The 10,789-nt window shown below is 45.8% G+C and overlaps 1 protein-coding gene across 1 annotated transcript; it reads left to right on the top strand.

Moving 5' to 3' along the window:
• The first annotated feature begins 391 nt into the window (after positions 1-391).
• On the top strand, positions 392-10,482 carry galnt1 (UDP-N-acetyl-alpha-D-galactosamine:polypeptide N-acetylgalactosaminyltransferase 1). The gene is made up of 12 exons (XM_068756366.1): positions 392-530; positions 1,054-1,222; positions 4,010-4,176; positions 4,805-4,932; positions 5,030-5,109; positions 5,485-5,655; positions 7,258-7,375; positions 7,684-7,864; positions 9,183-9,322; positions 9,491-9,589; positions 9,748-9,882; positions 10,336-10,482. The coding sequence occupies exons 1-12, from the start codon at positions 392-394 to the stop codon at positions 10,480-10,482; spliced, it is 1,674 nt and encodes a 557-aa protein (XP_068612467.1).
• The last annotated feature ends 307 nt before the right edge of the window (positions 10,483-10,789 follow it).

The raw sequence follows: 10,789 nt of genomic DNA, 5'->3' as shown, positions 1-10,789 counted from the left end.
AAAATGCAGGTATCTGGAGCTCGGATAATGTGAACGTCTGCTTGTGATTGAAACTAGAAAATTGAATTGAATGATGCCTCACTTTAAACTCAACGGCGGGGAATCTTACGTCCGTAGATTAAATATTGTTCTATTAGAGAGATGCGAGGACTCCAGCAATCATTTTTACACTCTGAGTCCGAACGTGACCATTTGGAGAGGCTGATAAACAGCAGACAGATAAGAGACAAGACTGAGGCAGGCGGGTAAAGGGTAGATGGGGGGGTGCCGAGGAGTTCCTCGGGTGTGAAGCTGTGCGATGGGAGGTGAGGACGAGCAATATAGTGGTCTCCTCTGCACAGCCTGTGATGCTCACCCATCCTTTTTATGCTCCGTCCTTCTGTTTTTTAGGATGAGGAGGTTCGCCTACTGTAAGGTGGTTTTAGCCACCTCTCTGGTGTGGGTGATGCTGGACATGTTCATCCTACTTTACTTCAGCGAGTGCAACAAGTGTGATGACAAAAAGGAGAGAGGACTGCCGGGGAGAGAAGGTGAGTGTTTTTTTTTTTTACAGCACATACACAAGTGAAGACGGGGTCACTTTTTTCACAGCCTGTTCACGACGGGGCTGCTGTTCTTTGTTTTCAATCATCCACTTAAATGTTTGAGGATTGTTGTTGTTCTGCCTCTGAGTGTGCAATGGAGGCGGGCCCAGTGCCAAATCAACCTCTCTAAATGCACGGGCAAACAGATGAGGCAGTAATACTGGATGGGGGGGGAAGATATGTGATGCAAGGTTTTAAAAGTAGCTTGTAGCTGACTGTCGTGTAAAAGTGAAGGTGAATGTTTGTTGAGCACATTTCACTATTTACAATGTGGTGCTCGATATGTATTTAAGCGTCACACTACATGCTGCCTGTACTGTGTAAATATCACACGCTTTAGCGGCGTGACAGCTAATTAATGTTTAGTGTAAGCATACAAAGTGTGAAAAGGACTAGACACACACACACACTCATCCTCCAGCATCCTTTGAATGTTTTGCACGTGTGTGTGTTTGTGTATCGCCTGCAGATACCCTGATCAGGCCGCGGGACGGACCTGGCGAAGGCGGGAAGCCTGTGGTGATCCCTAAAGAGAACCAAGATAAGATGAAGGAGAGGTTCAAAATCAACCAGTTCAACCTCATGGCATCTGAGATGATTGCTCTCAATCGGTCACTGCCGGATGTTCGCCTCGACGGGTGAGCCGCCTCCCTGTCACTTATTCTTAATCTACACCACGAGCGTCCCTGAAAATGGTCATTAGTAGCATCCACTGCTAGGCCAGTCCACACCATCAGCTATAAGTATTCTTAATAAAGCTTAAAGTCTTATCCGTCAATCAGACGGACCCAATTACTCTATTTATAACATTTCAACATTTAAATTTCAGTTTCATTGTCAATCCTAAATGGCTTCAATCTACAGGTTTAGGATTCTGCTTTCATTTCTCTAACCCTAACCCTAACCCATGTTTTAATGGTAATGACCTATTGACCTATTTTCTTCCTATGTTTCTTGATTTGCTTCAGTACTACTCGGTCGTGCAGGTCATACATTCTTCTCTCTAATAATGAGTGTCAGTGCAAGTGGCTGCAGGCTGTTCAGTCTTCAGACAGGCAGGGAGAGTCAGTCAGAACAGCAGACAGGCGTGCAGCCGGTCAGCCGCGTGGAGGATATGTCAAGGTCAGTCAAAGCATGTGGAAATTAGCTTGGCCCCGCCTGTGACCCCCCTCATCAGTCATCTGTGGCTCAGTAGCAGAATATGTATATCGATCAATAATCAGTTACGTTTTAAGAGAGATAGGCATGACTGGCTGACTCGAGACTGACAGGCAAGGGGAACGGAGAAAGAGAACATTGATCCGTGAAATGGGTTTTAGTCTTTGAGCAAGGGTTGATTAGTCGGTGTGTTTTCACTCGGCCTTCTCTCAGTCTATCTACTTTTCCAATTACGAGATAAGGCAGAGTCAATATCAAGCAAGTGAATGTGACTGTGTGTGTCGGCATGCACGTGGCTGTATATAATCCTGAGTGTGTGTGTGTGTGTGTGTGTCAGAAGGTTTAGTGAAAGTGAAGGAACTCATCATGCAAGTCATCATAGGCTGAAATTTAGAAATGGAAAGTCCTCAGTCGTTTATTATTATCGTCGTCAGCAATGCAGTCATCGAATGTAAATAGAAGAAGTGTGTGTGTGTGTGTGTGTGTGTGTGTGTGTGTGTGTCTACATGTAATTGGGTGTGTGTACATATGAAAACACTTTCCATGACCACACCTTTAAGAAAACCGGACATTTTCCCCTTCTTCTTGAGTCAGACCCTGACTCTAGTGATTTTATGAGAACTTGTGTGCGCCTCTCTCTGCATTCGGTTAATGTTGGTTTCATTAGAGCCCATCATCTCCATCCATCCAACCATCCCTGGAGCAGCAGCCGATTACCATCCTCTGCTGTTGCCAAATATCACCCCAACACACTGACCTATCAGACACACAACCGCACCATGTGTCTGTGTTTGCCTTTGCGTGTCAATGCATGCTTCTCTGTCGCACACACAAAGGTCTTGTTATCCATCATCAGCTGCACATGGAAGATCAAGTCTGAAAACTAGAAAGACTCAGTATGTTGGAAAAGCTGAGAAGATTCCAAGGGTGTCTCTGTTTTTAGAATGAATCATCTTGTGTGCTCATTAACTACACTTCTATACATAGAATGTGAGCGCAGACTTCTAATCACAAAAAGTGTGTGTTAGTCAGGTCTTCCAGAAGCAGCTGTGAGATAGAGCATATTCTTGACCTTCTCTCCTCTGTTTCTGCTACATTTATTCTGTCAGAATTACCAGAAGCAAGCGAGGAAGCAAAAAAAATGCAGGGCTGGGAGACGTGAACGTCGTGGAAGAGGAGACATATTCCGAATTTAATAAATCATAGGAATTGCATAACAAATGGGATCACAATGACAGGCATGTCAACGATACCGGCGAAGTTCGTTAACGATATATTAACGTAACGTTAAAGGAGGAAGGCACCGATTTCCTGTTGGGTTTCATCTCTGATCTAACATGGAATACCGTACACAACTTCGATGCATCTTCCTGTTATTTTTCTTCTTCCTCCTTTGGCATATAAGAGTAAACCGAATCACAGAACGAGACTAGATTTAAGCCCCCAGTCCGAACGGTACCACAGGAAATGGTGTGTGTGTGACCAAAGGAGGAAGTTAGCGTGATGTGAACGCCGGCCTGCCATTGGTCTGTCATTCAGCGACGCATTCCGTTGTTGGGTATTCACTCCTGTTAACTCCTGTCCTCGGTCAGATCCACAAGAACTAGGAAAGCAGGAAATAAAATATTACCTCTCAACATTAAAGAGACTTTGATTGAACACTTTCTTTCTCCGCCTGCAAAACTAAAGTGTGGGACAAATTCTGTGGGAGAATGAATGAGCCCCAGACACTCTTCACTCCTCTAATATCTGTTTCCACCTGGGTTTGCTCTCCTCTCTTTCTCACACAGATTTTAAAGGGCTATCTAACGACTCCGGCTCTAATTAGCATCATTAATCAACAGCTATAATGCTGAGTCACTACGTCTCTAAGTCCATCCGTCTCCGTCTAAATCTGGAAATAAGTGCTGGCTCGTTATTCGCTTCAGATCTCATTGTTGGAAATCAATACAAATATGACTTTTGACAAAGCCGTAAATGACCGTCTGGTTAATCTGACTAACACAGTTTGACTCTCCATCTGTCAGTTCAGATTCGTCTCCATTCAAAGTGTGCAACTTTACTAACTGCCCGTGTGGCCGTCAATGCTTAACAATACAATCCAGACACTGGCTTAGATGCTGCGACATTTTGACGCGTTTCCTGTTCAGTTTCGGGATGTTTGGAAAGTTGCTTTTTGTGCACTTGTGTGGTTCAACTAAGTGTTAATCCTACAATTCAAGCAGAATAAAATACTTTAATCTCACTGTTTTATTCTCTGTTTGTAGGTGCAAGAATAAATTATACCCAGATAATCTTCCTCGTACCAGCGTGGTGATTGTTTTTCACAATGAGGCATGGAGCACACTGCTGCGAACCGTGCACTCCGTTATCGACCGCTCCCCACACACGCTGCTGGAAGAGATCGTCCTGGTGGACGATGCCAGCGAGCGAGGTACACACACACACACACACACGCACACACACACATACACACACACAGCTGAGGTTTAGCCTATTTTCTAGAGGTACTGTATGATTTACAATTGTTTGTGTGTCTGCACGATACTCCGCAGCCAGCGAGCATGCATCGTGTGTGATCGCGCACAAGCGTGCGTACGTGCACGTGTGCGCACCATTCCTCCCTGTGCAATGCTGCTAATCCCTGTTTGGGGGAGATTAGGTCCTTAATTCGCCAGCCGTAGGGATTACACTCTGTTATTACCCTCAATCCATCCCATCCGCCACCACACAGCACCACTTCTCCCTATGAGACCTCAGGTTGGAAGGCGGAGGGCGTGTCCCTAAAAGCAGGGAGGGGCGCGCCGCAGGTAGAGAAGATGTCAGCAGGTGGGCTAAACCCCATTTACACATGGAGGAAAAAAAACCTACAGCACATGCTTATCATGTAATCTCTGATTCTACAAATTAATATTTTAGAGGAGTTGTTCATAGTTCAACTTTGTGATCTGTTTATGTCTGTCTTTCCTGTTTTTTTATTGTGTTCTTTCCTGTTTGTTTATTGTGTTATTTCCTGTTTGTTTATTGTGTTCTTTCCTGTTTGTTTGTACATTTCTTTAAAGATTTCCTGAAGCGACCGTTGGAGCAGTACGTCAGAAGACTGGAAGTCCCTGTCAGGGTGGTGAGGATGGAGCAGCGGTCCGGACTCATTCGCGCTCGCCTTAAGGGAGCGTCTCTCTCCACAGGCCAGGTGTGTGCCCTCGCAGACACACACACACATTACTCAGTGACCTGGTCGCCGTATGGTGCATGCACTGTTGTCTGATGCTTCTCCCTCTTGATTCTAGGTCATAACCTTCCTAGATGCTCATTGTGAATGCACAACAGGGTGGCTGGAGCCTCTGCTCGCCCGCATCAAACAGGACAAGTAAGACACGCACACACGAAGACACACAAACCAGCATCTCAGCATAAGTAAATAAAAAAATCAATAAACAATTGTTGAGCCTGCAGGGGATTGCCTTCGTGTTTATTTGATTCTTAATTATTCACTCCGTTCTGCTGATTCCCATAAAGCGGTACTCGCATCGACACACAAACACACAACAGCATAATTAACAACTCATATGGGCTTGAATAACCTGCGATGTGTTGACTGATGGGAAGTCACAGCGTGATCCTTTTGTTTAAACACTTTTCGTTATGGAGGTGACACACTTCAAAGGCGAGCACTTTGTTGTGATGGATTAGCTGCTCGGGTTTATGAACCGCGGGTTGATGAGTGCGTTTGTGTTTCCTGCAGGAGAACGGTCGTGTGCCCCATCATCGATGTGATCAGCGACGATACGTTTGAATACATGGCAGGGTCTGACATGACGTACGGGGGCTTCAACTGGAAGCTCAACTTCCGCTGGTACCCTGTGCCCCAGAGAGAGATGGACCGCCGCAAAGGAGACCGCACACTTCCTGTCAGGTGGGTGATGCAGCAGGATGAACCGTCCAATCAGATTAAATCCCCAGCAGCTCCGGGGCTGCTGTTGTGCAGCTGAATGCGATCTCTCCGTCAAGTCAAGTGTAAAGAGAATCTGCCTGCAAGGGTCTGATGGAATCATTATTAAAATACCACATGAATCATGCTCAGCTGTTTAAATGAACTCGTGTCCTTTAAGCTTTGGCGTCTCTGCCAGTCATTTATGACTGATAAGCAGAGTAAATGCACTATTCACCATTTCAATTACCTCGGTTAATATTCACAAAATGTTCCGCAGACTGCGGGAACAGGAACAAGATGGTGGTACCTAAGGTCACGGTGGTTTCGTAAGATTCTTTGTCATTTTGTTCCTGATAGCGTTTTTAATGGGCCAGACCTCGGAGGTAAAATGAACGGCTTATTTCTGCCTGTCAATCATCTCTTCTTCCTGCTCTTGTTTCCAAGCATGTCTGACATCCTTGTTCAAGGTCACACACATAATAAAGCTTACGTAACGCCCTGCTTTTCAGTTGTTTTTCACAGCTCTGCATGACAAAATGTTCCTAAGGGTGCGAGTGGCCTAAAAAACAGAAATGGGTTGTGGTGTCAGGTCAGGAAATTAAGAAGTACACTTAATGGCCTGATTTACATAAACCTTTTCCTGTTTGGTGTCCTGCTTGAGAATTTAAAGCTGTTGCACACGAACATGCTTCCAAATTAAAATGTGTGTCTTCAGGTTCAGGCGAGCCCCCAGTAAAGCTCACATAGTGAGATATAATCGACCCAGGCAGTGGTCATATGTTCTGGATCGGCCAGTGATTGCATCAGACAGGCAGGAGAACCTTAAACGTGTGTGATTTAAACTGTCCTTAATGTGATTTGTTCCATCTCAGTCATAGAAAGCTCCAGGCCTGATACAATGATGGTTACAGGCGAAACCTCAACAGCTCAACTGGTTGTTAAGGAGTTGTCTGCCTTATAATTTGTGCTAGTGCAGCAGAAGTCTGAAGTTTACAGCTGTCGGACGACAAAAAAAAAAAATCCACCAGTATTTAATGTGTAAAGACGTATTTAAAACGTATTAATGGGTAGATTCAAGTAGATTTTTTAAGGTCAAAAAAAGATGAGCTAATCATCCGGACATTAAATCCGACACGTTGTTGCAGCAGCGTTTGTGTTTATTGCTGCGTCACGGTGTCGTGTAAGTTGTATATACTTCTCATGTGACTCCCTGGAAGTGGCACACACTCACTCTTTAGATAAATGTCTTCCAAGTACAATTGATTATAGATTTTGTTTCTGTCACTGTGATGTGTTTGAATCAAAGCAAAAGCAGGCAGTTAGGAAAATAAGACGGATTTAGACCGGAGGAGTCGTTCCCTGAGGGAGAGAAGTAGGGGAGAGTTCTGACGCCGTTATAAAAGCACACAAACAGGAAAGTGAGCAGAAAAACCAGAGAACAGGAAAAATGCAAAGAGCATTGTGAAAACACTGAAATAGAAAACAGGGTCCGTGTTTACTGTGTGACCTTTAGGAAGCCTGCCATCAGCGGTCTCATTGGAAGTACCCCCACCTCAGTCCTAATATACCCTCGTCTCCCTCCAGGACTCCCACTATGGCAGGCGGCTTGTTCTCCATAGACAGGGATTATTTCCAGGAGATCGGCACATATGACGCAGGAATGGACATCTGGGGCGGAGAGAACCTGGAAATCTCTTTCAGGGTAAGTTCACACACACACACACACACACACAGCCGACTGGCATGACTGTGTTCTTCCATACGTTGGCAGCTTCTCAGGACTGTCTGCTCAGGGTCAGACACACACACTTTGGCACATTACACTTGTGAGTCTGACTTCTCTAAGTTGTTGACTTGACCGGTACTTTCTCTGGCGTCATTCTGAACGGACCGAGCTGCACCATCCATCCGCCAGCAGAGTTCAGAGTTCACTGCTCCCTCAGCCATCACGCTTTACATTACTAGACGTACTGTAAAGAGTGATGGCTTCGATGTGCGTTGTTTGTGCAGATTTGGCAGTGCGGCGGGACGTTGGAGATTGTCACGTGCTCTCACGTTGGGCACGTGTTCAGAAAGGCCACGCCCTACACGTTTCCTGGAGGAACGGGACAGATCATCAACAAAAACAACCGACGCCTAGCAGAAGTCTGGATGGATGAATTCAAAAACTTCTTCTACATTATCTCTCCTGGTGAGTGTGTGTGTGTGTGGGGGGGGGGGGGGGGATAATTTGATTCACAAATACAGTTCACACATGTAAATAAGACACAATGACCTTTCATAAAAACCTTTTAATCGAGAAAATGTTTTTCTTGAAAGTCACAGAAAACTTTTAGACTTTTTCTCGCTGGCTGCAGATTGTCCACAAGGAGGGGCTATTCTCAGTCGTCAATGCAGTTTCATCTAGCTCTACAGGAAAGCGAAGCAGCAGCAGTTCAGACATGTAAATATTATTTAAAGGCCAACGGCTGCTGCAGCTCAAAGTAACATTTGCACTGTTTTTTGGTGGTGCTGATACCATATCAGTGTTTTACCTGCAGACGATGCTGGACCCAGGAAGCAGGAAGGAGGGTTCTCACAGAATTGCTGCAGAAATGGGTCCAGCAATAAAACTAATGTTTTGGAGGTTTTACTGCTACCATTAGATATTAACTATCTTACCTGTGAATGCCACATCCGCTGGTTCAGACCAGGGTTGATCCCTTTAACTTGCCCAAGAACCAAGAACCTCTGTGTTGTACTTTGTACAGAATAAAATTCTAAATGTCTCAGACATTTAAGGTGGTCTTGATGTTTTTAGGTTTGGCCCGTGGTTAAAGTGTGTTAAACTGCAGATGTTGCTTCCCTTCCGTATCGATACTGTCAGCCTCTCAGAATGGGGGCCGTGCCAGCACCCACCCGCAGTAGGAAATCCACTAACTGTGAAAAACAACCATGCAAATCTCTGCTTCAAAAAACCTGAACTGTCCCTTTAACAATGAACCGCCCACACCCAGAAGGAAGACGTAAGCTTGTGTATCGTATTATCTTTCACCAGATTTCTCGCTGTAGCACAAGATGACGTCGTCTTTGCTGCTTAGCTCTTCACTGGGTGGAGAAAACGGGTTGTTATAAACCACGCAGGGACGAGTCTGACCACATGCGTGTCACATGAATGCAAAGCATGACATTCATCGTGTCAGCAGTAGAGAAGCAGGAACTTTCTCCAGCGTGGCCGAATCGACGCGCCCTGCTCTGTGTTTACAGCAAACCCATACATCATTACTGACCAGGAAGAAGCGGATCACCCTGCAAGACTCGCTTTAAATGCGTGTATGCACGAAGTTGTGGAATCTTTAATTAGAACGCAGCCGCTACCCCTCTGATAAGGAGCCAGCTTCAGCTTGTTTCACGTTAGACTGGCGACATCTCCGTATGACGAGTCGTTTAGCAGCCATTCATCAAACACTGCATGAGTGTGGTTGGTGGCGTAGCTGCTGACTGTCGCGTGCGTATGTCGCCGTCTACAGGCGTGACCAAAGTTGATTACGGGGACATCACGGCTCGCTCAGCTCTTAGACAGAAGCTTCAATGTAAACCATTCAGCTGGTACCTGGAGAACGTCTACCCCGACTCCCAGATCCCCAGGCACTACTACTCCCTGGGAGAGGTACACACACACACACACACACACACACACACACACACACACACACACAGTCTGACTCACTAAATATTAGCTACAAACACATCTGAGATTCACCTTAAGTACGAGCAGCGATAACAATGACAGAGTGACGGTGTTCCTCTCCCTGGCTTCACTTTGTAATCCGATCAGATCCGTAACGTGGAGACGAACCAATGCCTGGACAACATGGCCCGGAAGGAGAACGAGAAAGTCGGCATCTTCAACTGCCATGGCATGGGAGGCAACCAGGTATGTGAGGAGCAGGAGAATAATGATGGACAATAAGACACTTCTACGGATTCAAAGAGTAAAAAGTGGAAATTTAAAAATAGACGTGGAATTAGAAAATAGGAGAAAGGTGGGAAAGAACTGCATTGAGATGTGGACTCTGGTTTTGTGGCTGGCAGGTTTTCTCCTACACGGCCAATAAGGAGATCAGGACGGACGACTTGTGTCTGGATGTGTCCAAACTAAACGGACCTGTCATGATGCTGAAGTGCCATCACCTCAAAGGAAACCAGCTCTGGGAGTACGACCCTGTGGTGAGTGGGAAGAACTGGTCAAACGTTACCGTGGATTGAAGGAATTGACTTTAACGTTGCGGAAAATGAAGTTCATTTAAGGCTTCCTTGGGTTTGTGTCTGTTTTTTCACCATCAAATACACAAACTCTTCAAATGACTGGTCTGAACAGCTTTTTTAATGATGAATTAATATATCTATATATAATATAGAATGAATTAAGTCCCAGATTGACTCACTGTAGATAACAAACCCAACATATTCACAGTTTGCACACTGCACGCCGACATATTTAAGAGCAGCTGTCATGCCTGATGATGGCATATTTATTTCCTCGTTGACACGCTATCCTTCTCGGCCACAGCGCACCTCCCTGGCGGAGCTAAGTTTACATGCCCCTGTGAATAAAACCCAGTTAAAGTCCTGATTAGCATCCCCTCACACACAGTCCCTCTGTGTTTGCCCACCCTGCAGAAGCTCACCCTGATCCACGTCAACAGCAACCAGTGTCTGGACAAGGCGAGCGAGGAGGACAGCCAGGTGCCGAGCGTCAGAGACTGCACACACACTCGCTCCCAGCAGTGGCTGCTACGCAACGTCACTCTACCAGAGGTCTTCTGACCGCGCTCCGGCACGCACACTCACACACAGTGGCCCGGAGTACGCAGTCAAAGGAACGGACGGTGTTTATTAAGATTGGGCTCCAGGAAAGGAAAGACTTCTCATGAGAGGATTTGGGAAGAGCGGAGGACAGAGTGGAAGGTACTACCTCCGTCGGTGGTCAAAGTGATGACCCAGCTCTGAGCGAGATGCCACAAAAGACTCCCTCCAGGAGACGCTGGTTGTTGTTTTTACATTCGTTTTTGTTGTTTTCCTGAAGAGATTCAGTCCGCGTGGAGTAGCTCATTCCTGGCCGTGGACATGAGGC

Source organism: Brachionichthys hirsutus, chromosome 3, assembly GCF_040956055.1.
Source record: "Brachionichthys hirsutus isolate HB-005 chromosome 3, CSIRO-AGI_Bhir_v1, whole genome shotgun sequence".
Taxonomy (NCBI): domain Eukaryota; kingdom Metazoa; phylum Chordata; class Actinopteri; order Lophiiformes; family Brachionichthyidae; genus Brachionichthys; species Brachionichthys hirsutus.
The sequence above is the reverse complement of the archived record's forward strand: the minus strand, read 5'-3'. Positions and strand labels throughout refer to the sequence as shown.

Excerpts from the sequence above, each read along its gene's own strand:
- galnt1 (XM_068756366.1), top strand. The coding sequence starts at position 392 with ATGAGGAGGTTCGCCTACTGTAAGGTGGTTTTAGCCACCTCTCTGGTG. Across the intron at positions 531-1,053 it reads AGGACTGCCGGGGAGAGAAG|ATACCCTGATCAGGCCGCGG; the intron begins GTGAGTGTTTTT and ends TATCGCCTGCAG. Across the intron at positions 4,933-5,029 it reads CGTCTCTCTCCACAGGCCAG|GTCATAACCTTCCTAGATGC; the intron begins GTGTGTGCCCTC and ends TCTTGATTCTAG.